This window comes from Acomys russatus, chromosome X, assembly GCF_903995435.1.
Source record: "Acomys russatus chromosome X, mAcoRus1.1, whole genome shotgun sequence".
Classification (NCBI taxonomy): domain Eukaryota; kingdom Metazoa; phylum Chordata; class Mammalia; order Rodentia; family Muridae; genus Acomys; species Acomys russatus.
This window is the reverse complement of record NC_067169.1, coordinates 82,545,027-82,563,705: the sequence shown is the minus strand read 5'-3', so window position 1 is coordinate 82,563,705 and position 18,679 is coordinate 82,545,027. Positions and strand designations below refer to the sequence as shown.

The 18,679-nt window shown below is 43.7% G+C and overlaps 1 protein-coding gene across 3 annotated transcripts in view; it reads right to left on the bottom strand.

The window, feature by feature from the left end:
* Mid2 (midline 2) overlaps positions 1-1,997 on the bottom strand; it is a 116,084-nt gene extending 114,087 nt beyond the window's left edge. For 2 of the 3 annotated variants that reach the window (XM_051142281.1, XM_051142285.1), the window contains exon 1: positions 1,297-1,419. In XM_051142281.1, coding sequence (XP_050998238.1) covers positions 1,297-1,300 — 4 coding nt within the window. In that variant the 5' untranslated portion in view covers positions 1,301-1,419. Of the gene's footprint in view, positions 1-1,296; positions 1,420-1,935 lie in introns of those variants that run through there. The other variant, XM_051142284.1, reaches the window with a different exon arrangement.
* Positions 1,998-18,679: the final 16,682 nt, after the last annotated feature.

The following is an 18,679-nucleotide window of genomic DNA, read 5'->3' as shown; positions in this document are numbered from 1 at the left end:
TGGTGGTGGGGGACTGTAATCTAGGGTACAATAAAGCTCCCTGAGCAGAAGTGAGGAATGTGAACTCTATTTGGCAACCTCTTCTACTAGAATATTGACAGAGAAGTGATTCGGAGAGGAAATGGCATGGGATTAAAGTCAGCCTTTATGGTTCAATTTGAGAATCAGATTAATTCATCCCCACACAACAGTTGTCTACTAGTACAGTTTCCAATGTCTTCCCTCAGAAATACTCCTCCTCAGAAATACTCCGAAATCTTAAAAAAAAAAAAAAAAAATGCAAAGTGAGTGAAAAGCAAGAAGCTGCATTGCTGGGTGTGCACAGGTTAATAAGAGAAAAGCTGGGAGAGCAGGGACTCTGGTGAGAGGTCTGGATGGGCAAATGTGAGACAAGAATAAGAGGCATAATAGTGACAGTGCATAAGGAGTGAGGGAGAGGCAAAAGTGAGGCGTCCGACCATCCCAGGATCCTAATTTCCTGCTCTAAATAGAAATGCCTCCGAAATAAATACTGTTCAGCACATGAAGTGCGAAATAACCTAAGCCAGCTCATCCGCAGTGATGTTTCAGTAAATCTGCTCCGCTGTTATTTACTTAATTCTTAGCCCGAAATGGAAAAGCCTCTCATGCCCAGGCTTCAGTCGCAGTGTGTCCTGTGGACACACTCAAGTTTTCCCTCTCCCCCAAGGCGCTGCTTTCACAGCTAGGCCAGAAATAAGGAACCACCCAGACAGAGACTTGAAGATCCCTTCCCCAGAGAAAAAGGGATTAAGTTTCTCCCAGGCTCTCGCCGGCAGGGTGTCCGCAGCATCGCTGGCTGCAGCGCCAGCACCACTGAGCAAACCGCCGACTAAGGGGCGCCGCCCGGGCCGAGGACGCTGTGGATTGCGGGAGCGTGGGAAGGCGGCTGCGCCCTTTCCCAGACTTGCGCCTAGGCGCCAGGAGAGCTGCTCCATTGCTTTCTCCTAGCTTGGCCTGGCCAAGCGGGAGGCCTCGGGCCGTTCCCTCGCCTGGGATCCAGGAGTGCAAACTCCTTCCCATGAGGGTAGCTGCAGGAGCCCAGGTCACCCCAGCGTGACAGACAACCCGGACCCCGCCATCGCCACCGCCGCCTGGAGCCTCACGGACTCTGTCCTATGGTCCCAGTCCCCTGTCCCTCCCTTCCCGCCGAGCCCGTGTGCCCTCGGCCAGCACCGGCCCCAGCGGCACCTGAAGAGCAGCCTGAGCCGGGGCCAAGCCCTGCGCCGGCGGCGACACTCGACCCCCCAGGGCCGCGGAGAAGGGGACGCGTTTTACCCATATTGTTCCCGGGCGCCAGCCATCTCTTCCGCGCGCCTGGGAGCGCTTGGCGCTCGCCGGCCTCCGCAGCAAGCTGGCTTGGGCTCCCGCGCGAGCTCCCGGGCCGCTGTCGCTGCCGCCGCCGCCGCCACCACTCTAGGCCGCCGCCCGCCTTCGCCGCTGCGGCCGCCGCCGCCGCCGCCGCGCAGCAGCAGCTGCCGGAATCCGCCAGCCCGCGCGCCCCACAGGGGACAGCACAGAGACCGCGACGTTCCCGCGTCTGGGTCTCCCGGGCTAAACTTAAAGAGTTTTCGCCTCTCAGTCCAGAGGCAGCACCATGACACCACCGCAGCACCACACTGTCATTTCCGCCGCCGCAGAGGAAAAAAAAAAAGGCAATCCCTTCGAAAGGAGGGTGGAGTGGGGGCAAGCGGAGCCGAGGCTGACACCCCAAGGGAGCACTGGGAGGGGCCCGGGCAGAAGGGGCGCTGGGCCACCTTCCTAAGCTCACCTTCCGCCGCCCCCGCCACTCCCAGCTTCCCGAGCCCCTCCTCTGGAGGCGCGCTTACATGTTTTCTCCCCTGGCAGGAGTGACCGGAGAAACCTGAGCAAGCAAAGACAGCGGGTGGGTGGGGTTCAGATTACTACTGTACCTACCAGCTGATTCCAGCAGCCTTTTCTCCAGCGTACTGTCATCTTGATGGAAGACACAGAGAGAAGGGGCCCTGAGCAGACGTGCATGTGTGAGTGTGTGTGTATGTGTGTGCACGCGCGCGTGTGTGTAGTGTGTGTGTGTGTGTGTGTGTGTGTGTGTGTGTCTGCAAGCGGATAGTGTGTGTGAAGTGCAGAGGAAGACTGTGTCCAAACTCTTCTCTCCCACCCACCACCCCACTACCTCCACAAACCCCCAGATTAGAGCAAGGAAAAGGCCGGTGCACCCGCCAATGAGAAGAGAGTGTGCCGGGGATCCTCAGCACCGGTCCTACTGGTGAAGCTGTTGTATGCAAAGTTAACTAGAGAGTAAAACAAAAATAGTGGAGAGGATAGAGAAGGGCAGACAATTGAAGGAAACCCAACCCCTTTTTCTTTTTTACAAAGGGAGAATGGCTGTGCTCAATTGGCCGATAGGCGGAGGGCACAAGTAGTTGGAGTGGAAAAAATTCACTGAAAGGGTAGGGGGAGGCGGGTAAGGTTTCCTTTGCACCTTGAGATCCTTGATCAACAAGACAAGAGGGTCATTACCAAGAAGACAATGAGGCAGATGCTAGCCATCCAGGAATTTAATGTCCCTAATAAGATCCATTTGGAACCTAGGAGCCTCCTATTTGTGTGGATTCTGCCTGCCTATTGACCCATCATTGGCTCAAAGACCACCACCCCCACTTACAAGGTGGCTGGGAGAAGGAAGCCACCCAGGGGATACTCTGTCGAGCTCCACTCAAAAAGAAAGAAGAGAAAAGCAATCAGAAAGCAGCCCTTCCCACATGGGCCTCCCATTACTGTGCTTGGGAACAAATCCAGAAAAATGAAGGTAAGCTGGGTGTGTCTTGCCAGTGAACCAATAGTAGTCAGCCAACTGCACAGTTAAACAATCTGCTAGAGAACACTGGGGAAAACCCCAACCACACTACCTTAAGGGAAGTATAGCACCAAGAGATGTAAAAGTTAGTGCGTCATACCCAAAGCACAGACAACAAAAGCAAAACCAGACAAATGAGACTACACAGTACTGAGCACCTACACAGCAGAGTACACAATCACCACAGTTGAGAATGGGAGAAAATATTTGGAAACAATATATGATAAGGACTTCATATCTAGAATATATAAAGAAGCTCTGTGTTTTAAAGTAGGTAAAGGACTTGACTAGGCATTTCTCAAAAGAAGGGCAATAGCAGATAAGATGCTCAACACGACTAATCATCAGGAAAATGAAAAATATAAGGATGAGAGCAGCTCTGGGGACTTGTTGCATACTGTTAACAATATTATACTGTATCCATGGAAACGGCCAGATGGGTAAATTCTTCACCATGGAACTTTTATTTTTCTTTTTTGAGACAGAGTTTCTCCGTGTAACAGCTCTGGCTGTCCTGGACTCACTTTATAAACCAGGCTGGCCTCGAACTCAGAGATCTGCCTGCCACTGCCACTGCCTCTGCCTCCCAAGTGCTGGGATTAAAAGCATGTGCCACCATGCACAGCTACCATGGGACCTTGGACAAAATGAAACACTTGATTTTTTTTTTTTAAGTTAGTGAATCAGCAGTCTGCTGATTATGGAATAAAAGAGTGATCAAATATACCACATAAATGTTAAAAAACAATTATATATGTATATCTTATGTGTGTGCATCTATACTTGAATTTGTCTGGAGTCACTCTGCCTGCTGAGAGACCCAGGCCCCAGGCTGGTGAGATTGCAAACTTGTACAACCACTTTGCAAATCAAGTGGCACTTTCACAGAAAATTAGGAATAGCTCAAGACCCAGCTATACCACTCCTGGGCATATACCCAAAAGATGCTCCACCATACTTGCTCAACTATGCTCGTAGCAGCTTTATTCATAGTAGTAGCCAGAATCTGTTTTTGGGGTTTTTGGTTGGTTGGTTGGTTGGCTTTGTTTTCTTGAGACAGGGGTTTCTCTGTGTAGCCTTGGCTATCCTGGACTCACTTTGTAGACCAGGCTGACCTCGAACTCACAGCAATCCACCTGCCTCTGCCTCCTGAGTGCTGGGATTAAAGAGTAGCCAGAATCTGGAAACAACCTAGATGTCCATTAACCAAAAAACAGATAAAGAAAATGTGGTCCATTTAGACAATGGAATACTACTCAGCTATTAAAAACAAGGAAATCATGAAATTTGCAGGCAAATGGATGGAACTAGGAAAGATCATCCTGAGTGAGGTAACCCAGACCCAGAAAGACACGCATGGTCTATACTCACTCATAAGCGGATATTAGCCATACAGTACAGGACACCATGCTACAATCCACAGACCCAAAGAAGCTAAGTAACAAGGAGGGCCCATGGGAGGATGCTTGATTCCCACTCAGGAGGGGAAGTAAAACAGGCCTGGGGGTGGAGATTAAGGGACAGACCTGAGTGGGAGAGGGGTTGGGGAGGAGAACAGGAGGGATCAAGTATGGGAAGGACAGAAGGAGAGAGAATTGGAATCCTTTAGTGGGCAGCTCTGAGATGAGCCAGAAACCTAGAACAATGTAAACTCCCAGGAATCTACAAAGCTAAACTTCTAGCTAAAACTCCTAGCAATGGGGGCTATGGACCCTGAAGAGGCCACCACCTGTAACCAGGCAAGACTTCCAAGGAGGGATGGGGACACTAACCCAGCCACAAAACCTTCAATCCAAACATTAGGCTGAACTAGGGGGATCTTGTGGAAGATGGGGAAGAAGGATTGAAGGAGCCAGGGAGGTCAAGGACACCACAAGAAGACCTACAGAAGCACCTAACCTTGGCCCATAGGGGCTCAGAATCTGAATCACCAATCAAAGAGCATTGTATGGGACTGACCTAGGCCCTCTGCGTGTGTGTGTGTGTGTGTGTGTGTGTGTGTGTGTGTGTATAAAATGTACAGCTTGATCCTCATGTGGGACCTCTAACAGCAGGAGCAGGGGCTGTCTCTGACTCTGTTTGCCTACCTTTGGACCTCTTTCCCCTAACAGGGCTGCCTTATCTGGCCTCAGTTGAAGATGTGCCTAGTCCCTACTTAACTTAACCTAACAAGGCTGGTTGATGTCCATGGGAGGTCTCTGAGGAGAACAGCAGAGGATTGGAGGGAGGGGAGGGGAGGGAAGGGGAGAAGACAGGCCTGGGGGGGGAGGAAAGGAGAAGAGAAAGGGGAATCTGATCTGATCTGAAGAAAAGCAAATAAGTTAATTAGTGGAAAAATAGTCTTTAAAAAGGAATGGTTTTTTTTTTTTTTGATAGTTTAAAACAAAACAAAAAAGGTATGTCTACAAAAACAAAAAAACAAAAAACAAAAAACAAGCCAAGTCACAAATTGAAGAGAGAAATCAGTTGAGCCCCAGGAATTATTCTTCAGTCTTCCTTGGCAAGCTCCCTGAAGAGCAATGGGGACTTTTCTAAAACATAAAGAAATGACCACTTTCATTAGGGTGTAACTGAACAAAGCTAGCTCACTCTTGGTGGAGCTGACAGTAAAGGAGATTTGCTTTTGATAGTTTTTCTTACGCTTTAGAAATGATCCCATCCTTTGTATTTTAGCTGGCTCCCTTGCACCTGACTTTCCAGTGCGTCTAAAAGAGTCCCTGATTTACCCAAGCTCCGTACAGAAACCCCCAACCCTGCCTTTCCTCCCCAGGGAATGTTCTGGACCTTTTCTTTCCCTCCTCAAAACTTAACAGCTGCTGGGTCCCTTTCACAAAGGACCTTGCTAAGTGATTAAGGAATTCAATCAACTAACTCAAGCTAAATGTTAATAGCTTCATTTGTCTCTCTATTAGGAGATAATATTTTAATTTTAACAGAGGGCCTTCAATGTATTAATTCAAAGGAATGACTAATGGCATGTGTGGGTGGGAGTGGGGGATGGGGAGATTTTGCTAATCACATCACATAAGCAGCTGCTTTGAAAATATCCCCACTTTCAATGGTTTTATGCAAATTGCTCACTGTAAATTTATTAAAGTAAATGTTTTGTATCTGGCAGGAGATGCAAAACTGGCTGGGAGTATGTGATGAAATTATTTGTTTATAATTATTTAATGGTTACCTTTGTATATAACATATGTTGATCCTATTAGCAAAATAAATCTGGGCCTATAAAAAAAAGATGCTTGACAGATTCAGCTGGAGGTGTTTAACTGAATTAGTCTGAAGCCGACTCACCACGCCATAGGCCTGAAGTATGAAAGGGACAGCTCATGGGATATTTTTTTTTTTCCAGCTGAGAATGCAAGGGGGAGGGAGTGGCTCCAGATACTTTCTTCAGAGAACAGCACAGAGGACAGTCTGTTCCCAAAGGGGGGAAAAATCACAGAAGGGTGATTTTGTTGTACAAGAGCATCATTGCTTCTACAGAAGGGGACCTTATACTGCTCTCAAAAGAAGCAGCTACTTGTCTGAAATCCAGGGCTTGACCAAAGACTTTTCTAACCAAGCAGCTTTTAACAGGATGGTGAGAAGAAAAGCACTTTTGGCATAGTCTGGTCAAAAGGACACTTGTCCTAGTGTGAATGGGTCCCATAGGCTTCTCAAGAATGAGTGGTTCAAAATAATTATGTTCCTATGTAGAGAAACAGCATAATTAGTGCCCGGTGCATTTTATTATTTCATTTATACTCTGATACTGTTTTCATCAGTTTTTATAACTTTTCTGAATTGTTATGTTATAATAAACATGTATGTTTGCTATCTGCATTGCGTTGTTTCTGGAATGTGCCTTCAGGTCCAAGTCTAAACTACTGCTGGCCAGGCTTTCCCAATCAGCAGTGTCAGGTACTTACTCTCTGGCTTTCACAACATCACACCTTTCCTGATTTTCCTACCATCTCACTCCTGTTCTTTAGGTTCTGTTGTTCCTTCCTCCTGTTTTTCTACCCCTGAAAGCTGTATACCCCAGAGCTCAGGCCTTGGCTCCCCTTTCCATAAATACTCACTCCTCTGGAGCATCCTCTAGTCCTATGGATTTCCGGTGTGATCCCTGTACTGATGGATCCCAGTTTTATTTTCTTAGCTCAGACCTCTCCCTTGGCTCCAAGCTTGCACATTCATCTGAGTATTTGACTTCTCTATCTTGCTGCCTTATAGTCCATGCTAACAATGTGACCAAAAAACAATAACACCTACCTTCTTACCACCACCCCCATTTCATTTAGTGGCATCACCCAGCTACTTAAACCAGATTCTGGGGGTGTCATCCTTGACATTTTTTTCCATGCCCCAGTGGCCGGCATCTACATTATAATCGAGTTGGGTTTTCATTTTCTCACTTAGACTTGCATTAATCACTCAGGCCAGTGATCCTTTCAAAATGGAAATGTGATCATTTCAAACCTCATGCCCTACTGAAAACTCATCAAGTCTCTCAATGCCATTAAAAGAAATTTCAAACTGTAGAAAGTATACAAGACCTGGCAGTAGCTGTTCTCTGCCGAACTCTCCAACTTCATCTTATCCAACTTTTCCTCTTGCCCTCCGCAGCCCAAGCACACTGGCCTTCTAACACCCCTGGAGTGACACATCACTCTTAGACACCTCCAAGAACTTCATGTGCCCTTTTTCTTCTTCTGAAGTGGTTTTCCTTCCACGCCACATGGCTGCCCAATGTCTTCTCTCAGATTGCATAGCACGTGACCAGATAATCCTTTCTGACCACTCTACCTAAAGTAGCCCCTTCTCTTTATCTCCCTTACCCTCTGATGCAGTACCCTAGTCCTTTATCTTTTGGAAAGTTACCACAAGATAAAAATAGCACATGTGTTATTTTATGCCCTCCTATATTCATGCACTAAGACAAATGAGCATTGCAGGAGAGTGAGCGGTTTTGCCTGTGTCTATGATGGATGTATCTCCCACACATCAAACAGTACCTGGATCATAGTAAGTGCTAAGATCTGCCACATAATGTAAGTAAACTCATGAAAGAGTATGGTCCAGATGGCCTTTGAAACCCAACCTACATTTACCCAAATTTTCAATCCATAATAAGAAGATGGAGAGACTCTCTTGGCAGAACTAGTACAGTCATAACAGGCTCGTGGTAGGAGGCCAGACACATGGCTCAGAGTCTCAACTTCTAATATTCCACTTCTTAAACAGGTTCTATAAACTCAAGTGTCCCTTAGGATATTGACTGGTGTTATGGGGGGGGGGGGGCGGAGATTTGATCAAACGTGTATAAACTGCTAAAGACTATCTCAGAAACTCACAGCACACATTAGCATACTAAGGCTCTAAGAAGTTCTGTCATAAATAAAATTTTGGGGGCTTTGTTTAGCATTTCCTCCCAACATTTTTTATGATGAAACATTTACCATCTACACACTTATTAGTATATCACAGGGGGTGGGAAGGTAGCTCATAGTAGAATGCCTGTTTAGCATGTGTAAAGCACTGTATCCCATTTCTTTTTTTCTTTTTTTTTTCTTTTTTTTTTTTTTTGGTTTTTTCGAGACAGGGTTTCTCTGTGTAGCCTTGGCCATCATGGACTCACTTTGTAGACCAGGCTGGCCTCGAACTCACAGCGATCCGCCTGCCTCTGCCTCCCGAGTGCTGGGATTAAAGGCGTGTGCCACTACGCCCGGCTTGTGTATCCCATTTCTAACACCACAGTAAAACATCTTACAATGCCCAACAATCTTCAAAGAACAGTTTTGGAAGCACTATCTTGTAGATAAAGACTCTCTCTCTCTTCTCTCTCTCTGTCTCTGTCTCTCTCTGTCTCTCTCTGTCTCTCTCTCTCTCTCTCTCTCTCTCTCTCTCTCTCTCTCTGTGTGTGTCTGTCTGTCTGTCTGTCTGTCTGTCTGTCTGTCTCTCTGTCTGTGATGGATATTGACCAATGTTAAATAAAGATTCATAGCAAGCTGGATACAGCAGCTCACACCTGTAATCCTAGCACTTAGAGAGGCAGAGGCAGGCAGATCTCTGTGAGTTCGAGGCCAGCCTGGTCTACAAAGCAAGTCCAGGACAGCCAGGGCTACACAGAGAAACCCTGTCTCAAAAAAACAAGAAAACCAAACAACAACAAAGATTCATAGCAATAAATCGTAATCAAAAGATTCACTTGTAAAATGAAGTAAAACAGGATGCAAATTTAAAATAAGGCAATTAGCCGGGCAGTGGTGGTGCACGCCTTTAATTCCAGCACTCGGGAGGCAGAGGCAGGTGAATCGCTGTGAGTTCGAGGCCAGCCTGGTCTACAAAGTGAGTCGAAGGCAGCTAAGGCTACATAGAGAAACCCCGTCTCGAAAAACAAAAAACAAAAAAATAAGGCAATGAGGGGGCTAGAGAGATGGCTCAGCAGTTAAGAGCACTGGCTGCTCTTCCAAAGAGGTCATGAGTTCAATTCCCAGCATCCACATGGTAGGTCACAGCCTTCTATAGGACCCAACCTTCTATAGGATGCCATCTTCTGGTCTGTAAATGTACATACAAACAAACTAAACATTGATTTCCATAAAATAAATACATCTTTAAAACAAGGCAATGATTAGAGACTACATTCTGTTAATACTGACCGATTGAGAGGGAACTGGCCTACAGTGAGTGAACAGAGTGGCTCTAAATTAATTCAAATGTCAGAGGCAATAACTACTCTTAGGTCACTGACAATCTGGAAAAGACTGATGCCAGGTCTATGAGGACATTTCAATTGGTAAGGTCCTTGTCATGCAAGTATGATGTCTTGAACTTGATCCCTGGACCCACACAGAATCTGGACAAGGAGGCACATGCTTCTAATCCCAGAACTGGAGGTGGAAACAGGTGGGTTTGGGGCAGTTCACTGGTCAGCCAGCCTAGCCTAACTGGGATCCACAGGTTCTAATGAGACTCTGTCTCAAAAAATAAGATAGATGGTCCATGAGAACTAACATGTAAGTTTTAGGTAACTCTAGCCTCCACATGGATGCATGTGTTCACCTGTACATACACACCTGAACACACATGACATGCACACACACACATGAACACACACAGATATTCATGTACACTGTCAGCGATCCTTAGGAATACACAAAACAGGGGAAAGTATTAATAGTAAACGATCAGAAATAAGGACCGATTATAAAGGAAGGGTGTGGTGTAACAAGGTTTGGTGGTGCCTGACACAAGGGCAGGCAGATCTCTGTGAGTTTGAGGCAAGACTGATCTACTCAGCAAGTTGAAGGCCAGCCAGGGCTACATAGTGATACACTGTCAACAACAACAAAATAGAAAGGAAGGGGGAAATGTGGAATTTGCAAAGCTATGGCCAGTGGAAATAAAAGCTATCTTGAAATTACAACAAAAATGTATATCATTATAGCTCTTACACATTTAATTATTTCTTTTGGTTCTTTGAGCACTCCACATTCGCCCATGAGTATGCCCTTTAGTTGATGTTCTCTCTACTGAGAGCAGAGATAGCCAACCCTTGTTCTGTAGTAGGCATATGGAAATATTTCAGGCTTTGTGGCCCAGATGATCTCTATCCTAACCACTCAGCTCTGCCATTACTGCAAACGTAACCATGACAATACATAAACAATAAAAAGTTACTTTCAGAACGGGAATGTGGATCAGATTTGGACCAAGGAATAAAATTGTTCAATCTGGAGCAAAAATTGAAAAAAAAAAAAAAAAAGTCCTTATGTGACTAATCCTTCTTATTTAGAATTTAACAGAAGCAGTGTTGTCTAAGATGACACTATCTAATCCAAAGTAGCTACACACAAATTTTCCTTTATGTGTTTTGAAATCTAGCTCTTATATTTATATAACTCATGATCCTGTCATGATTCTCCCTGCTGTATGTAGTTTGTTTTATTCATGTGTAATAAAATAAATATATATGTTAAAAAATCTCGCTCTTGTAATTATTTTTATTGTGCCTAACCCAAAATAGTACTTTCTTATTGATTTTACCCACCTCTCACATACACCAAACAATAACTAATATTTAAGGTTTTTTTTTTAATCTGGCACTGTTCTGAACACTTCACATGCATTAACTTTTTTAATCTTTATAATAACCTATTGGCAATAATCTTTAATTGCCTCATTTTGTAGATGAGGAAATGAAGACAGAAACATTATGTAATTTATTCTCAGTCACATAGCTGAGTGGTGGCTCCAGGATTTACACCCTGGCCCCCAAGCATTGACTCTCATTGATAAGGTCCCCAGTACATGTGGCCTGTCTGTCTTGTTTAGTGATGGCCTTTAAACAATGCCTAGCATCTGGTAAATGATCAATAAATATATGTCAATGCAATAAAAATTCTAACATTCTATTAAAGAGAGTCAGTATTCAAGATACTTAAAATTTTATTTCGTTTTTCACGAAGCTACTAGATGAGACAAGAGAAAAGAAGGCAATGCTAGGTGTAGTGGCTTAAATGAGAATGTGCCCCACAGGCTCATATATTTGAATGCTTGGTTCCCAGTTGGTGAAATTGTTTGGGAAAGATTGGGAGGTATGACCTCATTAGAGGAGGTGTGTGGATGGCGGTGGGCTTTGAGGTTTCAAAAACCCACATCATCCCAGTTAGCTCACTTTTCTCTGTCTCCTGGCTGTGGATCAGATTTAAGCTCTTAGCTCCTACTCCAGTGCCATGCCTGCCTGCCTGCCTGCCTGCTGCCATGCTCCCTGCCAGGATGGTGGTCATGAACTCTAACCCTGTGAAACTGTAAGCAAGCCCCAATAAGCTCTTTCTTTTATAAGTTGCCTTGACCATGGCAATAGAAAAGTAACCAAGACATTGTGTTATCTAAATATTAGCTGATCATTAAACATGATTTTCTATTTCACAAAACCTTTCTATGTCATTTGATGCTGTTTCTCTTTCACTTTTTGTTTGGTTTCCATGACATTTTTTTTTTGTTTCCTAGTTCCCTGTACACCTTAATATTTTTCTTTGTTCTTTGTAACATCTTATTCTCCCATCCATCAGCCCCTAAACCGTGGGTGTTAACCAGGGTTCCACCTTCAGCTCTTGGCTCATCCTGTTTCCCAAATGCTCTTAGGTAGTCCCCTCTAATGTCACTGTTTCCATTTTGCTGCATTATGATAACACCTCAGTCTAATACATGGCTAGGCTTTTATTTCAAGCCTGAGAAGTTCTTACAGGGACTTTACATTTACATGTCCAAAATGAAATTCTTATTCTTTTTCTCATAACGCCTCCTCAATTACTGACAGCATCTATTATTTCCACATTAGAAATCTAAAAGCCATTTTTGCTCCCACACATTATGCCCACATCTAAACACACATCCTACATCAATGATTTTACTGCTCAAATTTTCTTAACCTATCACATATCTCTGGTGGCGATAATCAACACTTTTGGTCTCTTCTCCAGTTTTGCATCTACTCCATTTTCTGCATGCCCTACAGAAATACTTCTTCTTTTATTTATTATTTGTATTGTGTATGTATATGTGATATATGTATGTGTGAAACAGACATGTGTAGAAGTCAAAGGACAACTTTCAGAAGTCAGTCTGTCCTTTCTCCTCCTTTAAGAAACTGAACTCAGATAATTAGACTGTCATGGCCAGTGCTTTTACCCACAAAGTCATCTCACTGAGTCCAGAATTAGCCTTTCATAAATGAAAATTTGAGAACCAGCTATGATGGAACAAGGCTGTACTATTAATACTGAAGAAGTTAGCACAGGAGGATAGTGAGTTTGAGGCCAGATGAACTACATGATGAGCTACACAGAAAGTCTTGTTTATCTCAAGGAGAATAAGTATTTTCTTTCCTTTTGTGGGGGCGGGGGTTGAGGCAGGGTCTTTCTGTGTAGCCTTGGCTGTCCTAGACTTGCTTTATAGACCAGGCTGGACTTGAACTCACAGTGATCCGCCTGCCTCTGCCTCCTGATTAAAGGCGTGTGCCACCACACCCGGCTGTATTTTCTTATGTAATGGTACACTGCCTACAAGATAAAGTGCAAGCTACTGTGGGACCTACAAAAATCTTCCCAAACTTGAAAGCTACTGTTATCACAGCTAATGTTTCAGGAATTGCAAACTACTTTCATCATAGTTCTTTTTAAAATACAGTTTATTCACGAGTCCGGTGGTGGTGACGCACGCCTTTAATTCCAGCACTTGGGAGGCAGAGGCAGGCAGATCACTGTGAGTTCGAGGCTAGCATGGTCTACAAAGTGAATCCAGCACAGCCAAGGCTACACAGAGAAACCCTGTCTCAAAAAACCAATATATATATATGTATGTGTGTGTGTAGTTTATTCACATTTCATCCTGATTGTTATCCCCTTACTTGTACCTTCCTCATTCCCATTCTCCTTGTACCAGCCTATTCCCCTCCCCTGGACCTCTGACAGGGGAGGCCCTCCTCCCCCACCCTCTGACCACAGCCTATCAGGTCTCATCAGGATAGCCTGTACCTCCTTCCTTTGTATGCCCTCAGGGCCATCCTGCCAAGGGGAAGTGATCAAATCACTGGCACTAGAGTTCATGTCAGAGGCACTTCCTGCTCCCCTTTCCCTCAACTGTGGAGAATGAGGCATCCATCCACTCTATTTGAGCAGGGTGTCTAGGCTCTCTGCTTCCAATATCCTTGGTTGATGCACCAGTGTGAAACACGACCCCAGGTTCAGATCCACCAGCCTTAAGGTCTCCCTGTGAGACTCCTGACCCTTCTGGGTCCTCCCATCCCCCCCCTGACTCTTCCATACAACTTTCAGCACTCCACTCAGAGTCACAGAATCTGTCCCGATCCCCTGCTGGGTGAAATCTCTCAGAGGACTTCTACGTTGGGCTAATATCCACTTATAAATGAGTACATACCATGTGTATATAACTGGGTCTGGGTCACCTCACTCAGGATGATCATTTCTAACTCCATCCATTTGTCTGTAAAGTTCAAGATTTCTTTGTTTTTAATAGCTGAGTAGTATTTCATTGTGTAAATGTACCAGTTTCTTTATCCATTCTTTGGTTAAGGGACATCTAGGTTGTTCCCAGATTCTGGCTATTACAAATAAAGCTGCTACAAACATAGTTGAGCAAATGTCCTTGTTGTATCGTGGAGCATCTTTTGGTTATATAGCTGTGTCTTGAGGTAGCACTATTCCCAATTTTCCGAGAAAGCATCAGATTAACTTCCAAAGTAACTGTACAAGTTTGCACTACCACCAGCAATAGAGGAGTGCTCCACTTTCTCCACATCCTTGCCAGCATGTGCTGGCACTTGAGTTCTTTTATCTTAGCCATTCTGATGGGTGTAAGATGGAATCTCAGAGTTGTTTTGATTTGCATTTCCCTGATAACTAAGGATGTTGAGCACTTCTTTAAGTGTTTCTCAGCCATTCAACATTCCTTTGATGAGAATTCTCTGTTTAACCCTGTACCCCATTTTAATTGGGTTATTTGTTTTGGTGATGTCTAATTTCTTGAGTTCTTTATATATTTAGGATATTAGCCCTTTGTTGGATGTAGAGTTGGTGAATATCTTCTCCCAATCTATAGGCTGTCATTTTGTTCTGTTGGCAGTGTTCTTTGTTTTACAGAAACTCTTCAGTTTCATGAGGTCCCATTTATTAATTGTTGATCTTAAAGCCTGGGATGTTGGTGTTCTGTTCAGGAAGCTGTTTCCTGTGCCAATGAGTTCAAGACTTGTTGTGCCCAGGTCTCAGGGACTCCAAAAGGCCACCAAGGAACCGATTCTGATGCAAACACATGAGAGTTGTTTTATTCCAGCTTGAGTGGGAGCTCACAACCATCACTGAGACAGTGGATCAGGATTGAGAGCATCCAGCTCCAAATCAGCAGGGTTTTTATTGGGGATACAATGGGGTTTGGGAAATTCCAGCTTGTCTGTTCTCTGATTGATTGACATTTTAGCAATTATCAGGTGATAGAACTTGGTTAATTGTGTCCGGTGGGCCAAACCATAAACTGTAATTGTTTTACTCATCCTATTGTAAAGATCAACTGGGCAATCTCCAGGTATTTACTGTTTAGCCATTGCTAGGGGATGACAGTTAAATGTTATCAGAAGTGGGTGGCTAGCAATTGTTGAAAAGAACATCTGGGCCATGTGGTAATTTCCAGGTATTTACTGATTACCCCGTTGCTAGGGGTGACGGTTAAACATTATCAGAGGTAAGTGATCAAAGCACATTTTTGTGAGCTTTTTGAAACTAGAGTTCATGCCCAGGCCATTTTCCCTTAAAAGTGGAGTTTCCATTTTAGAAATGGAATTACACAGGCCTCACAGGTTCTTCCATAATTTGTCTTCTAACAGATTTAGTATGTCTGGTTTTATGTTGAAGTCTTTAATCCACTTGGACTTTACTTTTGTGCAGAGCGATAAATATGGATCTATTTTAATTTTTCAGCATTTAGACCAGCACCATCTATTGAAGATGCTAAGCTGGGCGTGGTGGCTCATGCCTTTAATTTCAGCACTTGGGAGGCAGAGGCAGGCAGATCGCTGTGAGTTCAAGGCCAGCCTGATCTACAAAGCGAATCCAGGGCAGCCAAGGCTAATACAGAGAAACCCTGTCTTGAAAAAAAGAAAAAGAAGAAGAAGAAGAAGAAGAAGAAGAAGAAGAAGAAGAAGAAGAAGAAGAAGAAGAAGAAGAAGCTATCTTTTTTCCATTGTATAGATTTGGCTTCTTTGTCAAAAATCAAGTGTCCATAGGTATGTGGATTTATTCCTGGGTCTTTGATTTGATTCCATTGATCAACTAGCCTATTTCTATGCCAGTACCATGCCCTTTTTATTGCTGTTGCTTTATAGTAGAGCTTGGGATCAGGGACGTAGATTCCTCCGGAAGATCTTTTATTATACAGGATTGTTTTAGTTATTCTGTTTTGTTTGTTTGTTTGTTTTTCAATATGATGTTTAGAATTGATCTTTAGAGCTGGAGAGATGGCTCAGAGGTTAAGAGCACTGGCTGCTCTTTCAGAGGTCCTGAGGAGTTCAATTCTCAGCAACCACCTACCTGGTGGCTCCCAACCATCTATAATGTGATCTGATGCCTTCCTCTGGCCTGCAGCTATACATGCTGGCAGAGCATTGTATACATAATAATAAATAAAAAATATTTTAAAAATTGATCTTTCAAGGTCTGTAAAGAATTCTGTAGGTATTTTGATAGGGATTGCATTGAATCTGTAGATTGCTTTTGGTAAGATGGCCATTTTTACTATGTTATTCCTCCTGATCCATGAGCATGGGTGATCTTTCTGTCTTCTGATATCTTCTTCAATTTCTTTCTTCAGAGTCTTCTTAGAGTTATACCAAGATACTTTATATTATTTGTGATTATTGTGAAGGAGCTTTGATACAAAAATACCCAATAAAAATGCTTGCAAACCGAATCCAAGAACACATCAAAAATATCATTCACCATGATCAAGTAGGCTTCATCCCAGTCATGCAGGGGTGGTTCAATATATGGAAATCCATCAATGTAATCAACTATATAAACAAACTGAAAGAAAAAAAACACATAATCATCTCCTTAGATGCCAAAAAAGCATTTGACAAAATCCAACACCCAGTCATGTATAAAATCATGGAGAGATCAGGGTTACAAGGCCCATACCTAAAAATAATAAAGTCTATATACAGCTGGCCAATAGCCAACATCAAATGAAATGGAGAGAAACTCAAAAGTAATTCCACTAAAACCGGGGAATAGACAAGGGTGCACATTCTCTCCATATCTCTTCAATAGGGTACTTGAGGTTCTAGCTAGAGCAATTGAGGGGACCCTCCCCCAGAGACACCAGACCCCCCTCTCCAAAGACCTCAGTTTGCTTGACTAGTCCAACTCCATGACAGGTTTTCACTCTGCCTAACTAGGCCAGGTTTCTAACAATTTGTGGGAAAACCACAACTTATAGACAACTCATGGACAGCGCACAGGTCAAAATGACCAAATATTATGTTTCTATTACTTTATGGCCTTGGTAAAGAACACAGATAGCACTATCCAATCAAATGAAAGGCCAACTCCTGAGTAAGAGCCAAAACCTCAGTGACTCAAAAAGTTCCCAGTACCCAAACAAGCAGCCAATCCTGAATCGCCTCATACACTCTGACTCAATTCTGACTAATCAAGTAAAGCTTGTTACAAATCCCTCCAACTGTCTATAAATCGAGCTTGCATGCTCATTTTGGGGTCGCCCTCTAGAGGAGAGAGACGATCCCAGTATGCTGGAATAAATGCTCTTTGCTTTTGCATACTGCCTTGGGATCTTTCTTCAGCAGATCACCCGGACCCTAAACTCAGTAAGACAACAAAAGGGGATCAAGGGATTCACATTGGAAAATAAGAAGTCAAAGTATCACTTTTTGCAGATGATATGATAGTATGCATAAGTGATCCCTAAAATTCCATCAGAGAACTCCTGCAGCGGGTAAATACCTTCAGTAAAGTGGCCAGATACAAGAGTAATTAAAAAAAAAAATCAGTAGCCCTCCTGTATACAAATGACAAAGGGGCTGAGAAATAAATCATTGTAGTTCTCTCTCTCTCTCTCTCTCTCTCTCTCTCTCTCTCTCTCTCTCTCTCTGTCTCTCTCTCTCCTTTTTTTTTTTTTTTTTTGTTATTGTTTTTTTCAAGATAGGCTCTCTCTGTGTTAGCCTTGGCTGTCCTGGACTTGCTTTGTAGACCAGGCTGGGCTCGAACACACAGCAATTAGCCTGCCTCTGCCTCCCAAGTGCTGGGATTAAAGGCATGCACCACCATGCCTGGCTTCATTGTAGCTCTTTAATGGTTTGCTTTGTTTAGATTTGCTTTGGAGGGCAAGTTTTGAAAAATCCATACATGTAGAACTGAATCTACACATCACACACTTACATTTGTGTATATATATATTATTTATGTGTACCCACCAACTCTATTTAGCTTTGCTCAAATGTACACTAGTTCATAGCTAAATACTTAGGATTGGATCATTTCTGCAGGAGCTCCTCCCTGGAAGAAACTAATTCTCTCTCTCAGCAGCCACTAACCATCTGTAACTCTTGATCTGCAGTTGGGACCTTGTGGAATTTCTCTTGTCCACATAAGTAGAGCTTTGGGACAAAATAAGTGAGAGAGAAGTGAAGAATCAGATTTCTGTTTACACATGAGGCATGGTAATGCCACTGAGTTCTCCAAAAAGGAATGCAGAAAGAAGGGATCCTTTTTGTTGTTTTGTTTTTGGTTTTCTTTTGTTTTGTTGAGGCAGGGTTTCTCTGTGTAGCCCTGGCTATTCTGGACTTGCTTTGTAGACCAGGCTGTCCTTGAACTCACAGAGACCTGTCTGCCTCTGCCTCTCAGAATGCTGGGATTACAGGTATGGACCCCCATGCCTGGCGGAAGAGACGTTTTAGGGGCATCGGAATGGGGAAATGGAGAAGATTGACAAGATCAGCTTTGGACTTAAGCTGTGGAATAACTAGCCAAAATTGTTTGAGCTGAAAAATGGATGTTCCAGTGATTCTCAGAAGAGGTGAAGGCTAATGATACAGGTGGGGTACAGGCAGGCACACTACAATTATGATAGCAGATAAATGAACCAAGAAAGAGGTTACACAATGAACCAAGAGCTGAGAAACATCAACATTTAAGGAGTGACAGAGGAAAGCCACCATAGAAAAAGGCAGAACAAACAGAGAGGTAAGAAAAACATGAAAGTGGAACTCCTTAGAGCTAAGTGTATGCGTTTCCCATTGCAGCT